Source organism: Babylonia areolata, chromosome 9 (assembly GCF_041734735.1).
Source record: "Babylonia areolata isolate BAREFJ2019XMU chromosome 9, ASM4173473v1, whole genome shotgun sequence".
NCBI classification, from domain to species: domain Eukaryota; kingdom Metazoa; phylum Mollusca; class Gastropoda; order Neogastropoda; family Buccinidae; genus Babylonia; species Babylonia areolata.
The window spans coordinates 34,766,363-34,768,908 of NC_134884.1; the positions used below are offsets into that span (position 1 = coordinate 34,766,363).

Genomic DNA, 2,546 nt, shown 5'->3' on the forward strand with positions numbered 1-2,546 from the left:
ACAGAGTGGATTCGAAGCCGATCATAGTGAGCGAGATGGAGTGTAGAGGTGAAGGCAGCCACAGAGATAGGAAGGGGCAGTTTTGTGAATAAAAAAAAAGGGAAACACACAAACAAAAAGAGAAAGAAAACATGAATATAATACATGTGACACCCATCTTCCGTTGTCTCTTCACTCCATGCACAGATCAAAAACAAAAAACAAAACACATACACACACATAAAAACACACAGACATACATCTAGAGAGGAAAAAAATCATTCCTCTCCCTGATGCACAACTCCCCCTATATCCCCAACTTGTCACAAATACACACCTGCACCTGTAAAAAACCACACACCTACATACAGTGATACACACACACACATACAGTTACACACACACAGCCATAAAATGTAAATCATACAGTTTCTTGTTTTAAGGAGGTGTCAGATAGTGTGGACTGATCCATATATATATATATATATATATATATATATATATATATATATATATACATATCTGCTACACTAAATAATGTTTAAAAAAAAAAGAAAAGAAAAAAAAAGGGCAACAGATGCCCGATCTTCACAAAAACCAAACACGCTGATCAGGCCTTGAGATATAACACACACACACACACACAACTATAAACACACACACACACACAACTATAAACACACACACACACACACACAACTATAAACACACACACACACACACACACACATAACGATAAACACACACAGACACAGACACCCACACCAGAAAACACACATACACACGTCAACACCTGTTCCAATCAATTATCGGTCCTTTCTCTGTGTATCCCCTTTTTATCCACAAACAAACGTTACATGTCAAATATCACTTAAAAAGTGAAAAGACATTAGATTAAAGAAAACACACACATACTTGTAAACACACACACACACACACACACACACAAACACTCACACAGATACCTGTAAACACACACACACACACCACACATATTTTCTCTTCTTCCACACACACACACACACAAACAGGCACACGATTCCAACATTAATTAAGAAAACCGATAGTTCTGTTGCCGCGAGGGCTCAGCCAATCTTTAGATTAAAGAACACACACACATACTTGTAAACACACACACACACACACAAACACTCACACGGATACCTGTAAACACACACACACACACCACACATATTTTCTCTTCTTCCACACACACACACACACACAAACAGGCACACGATTCCAACATTAATTAAGAAAACCGATAGTTCTGTTGCCGCGAGGGCTCAGCCTGCAGTGAAGCACGACCGGCACCGCTGCTGCCGCCGGGACCAGAGCCAGTGGCGCCCCCTCCACAACACGACCGCCGCTTTCCCGCCTCCTGCCTGCTGCCGCCGGACTGATTTCGCAGGTTCACCACACTGCCGGCACTTGGCAGCTCTTCTTCTGGTGGCAGCTGACGAGCTGTATGGCATTATGGGCAGATCGGGGAAAAAAAAAAAAATTGTATCATGGCTGCCTGCATGGTGGGGGTTAACTCTCTCCATATGAACGGCGAGAGAGACGACGTTAACAGCGTTTCACCCCAATTACCATCATCAAAATATTGCAAGCAGAAGGCTCTTATACTGAAGAGGTGAATGTTGACAAACAATACCACAATTCTGACGATGGAAGCTAAAGGTTGGGTCATTCAGAGACCCACTGGACATCTGAGGGGTCTGTGTAGAGGAGAAGACAGGACTGGCCGTACTGAGTGAGTTAAAACAGTCATACATGTAAAAGCCCGCTCATGTATACACGCATGTGAGTGAATGTGGGAGCTGCAGCCCACGGACGAAGAAGAATTATTGAAATTATTCATTATGGGGGGAGAAAACAATAAAAGAAGTAAATTGTATCATGAAAATTATTGTATTGTAATTGTTTTTTACTATTTATTATTTTTTTTCTCACAACAGAAATTTCTCTGTTTGAAACTTTAGGTTGTTCTCACAAGATAATAACGAGCATTCGTACAGTCCAAAAGTACGTGCGCACGCACACACACACGCACTGAAATTTAAAAGAAAACACATTATTTGCAGTACATACATACACACAACACATACAAAAACACAACATGTATGCACACACACACATGACATTCATACCAAAACACATACACAACACTCCCCCCAAACATACCCCCCCCTCCCCCCCCCCCCCCGCACACACACACACAGACGGGTGTATTGGCTGAATGGTTAGAGCACTGGATTTCATCCATCAGTCCTGAGTTCAATCTCCAGTTTTAGTGTGCTGGTGATTTGATTAATTTTTTACCAATCTCCCAGGTCAACAGATGTGCGGACCTGCTAGTTCCTGAACCCCCCCCTCCCCATTCATGTGCACAGAAACATGTGGGGAAGATCAGAATATCAAGTAAGCACATCAAAGATCCTGTAATCCCTGTCAGGGTTTAGTGGAGAATGGAAACATCAAAATAGTTTAATACCCAGCATGCACCAACAAGCATTTATCAGCAAACTGATGCTGGTGGTGTCATGAAAGAAGAGAAGCTGAAA

General features: G+C 42.1%; 1 protein-coding gene across 1 annotated transcript in view; it reads right to left on the reverse strand.

The window, feature by feature from the left end:
* Positions 1-449: 449 nt before the first annotated feature.
* LOC143285841 (ras-related protein Rab-22A-like) overlaps positions 450-2,546 on the reverse strand; it is a 14,000-nt gene continuing 11,903 nt past the window's right edge. The window contains exon 7 of the mRNA XM_076593275.1: positions 450-1,443. Within this exon, the coding sequence (XP_076449390.1) occupies positions 1,232-1,443 (212 nt within the window). The 3' untranslated portion in view covers positions 450-1,231. The remainder of the gene's footprint in view (positions 1,444-2,546) is intronic.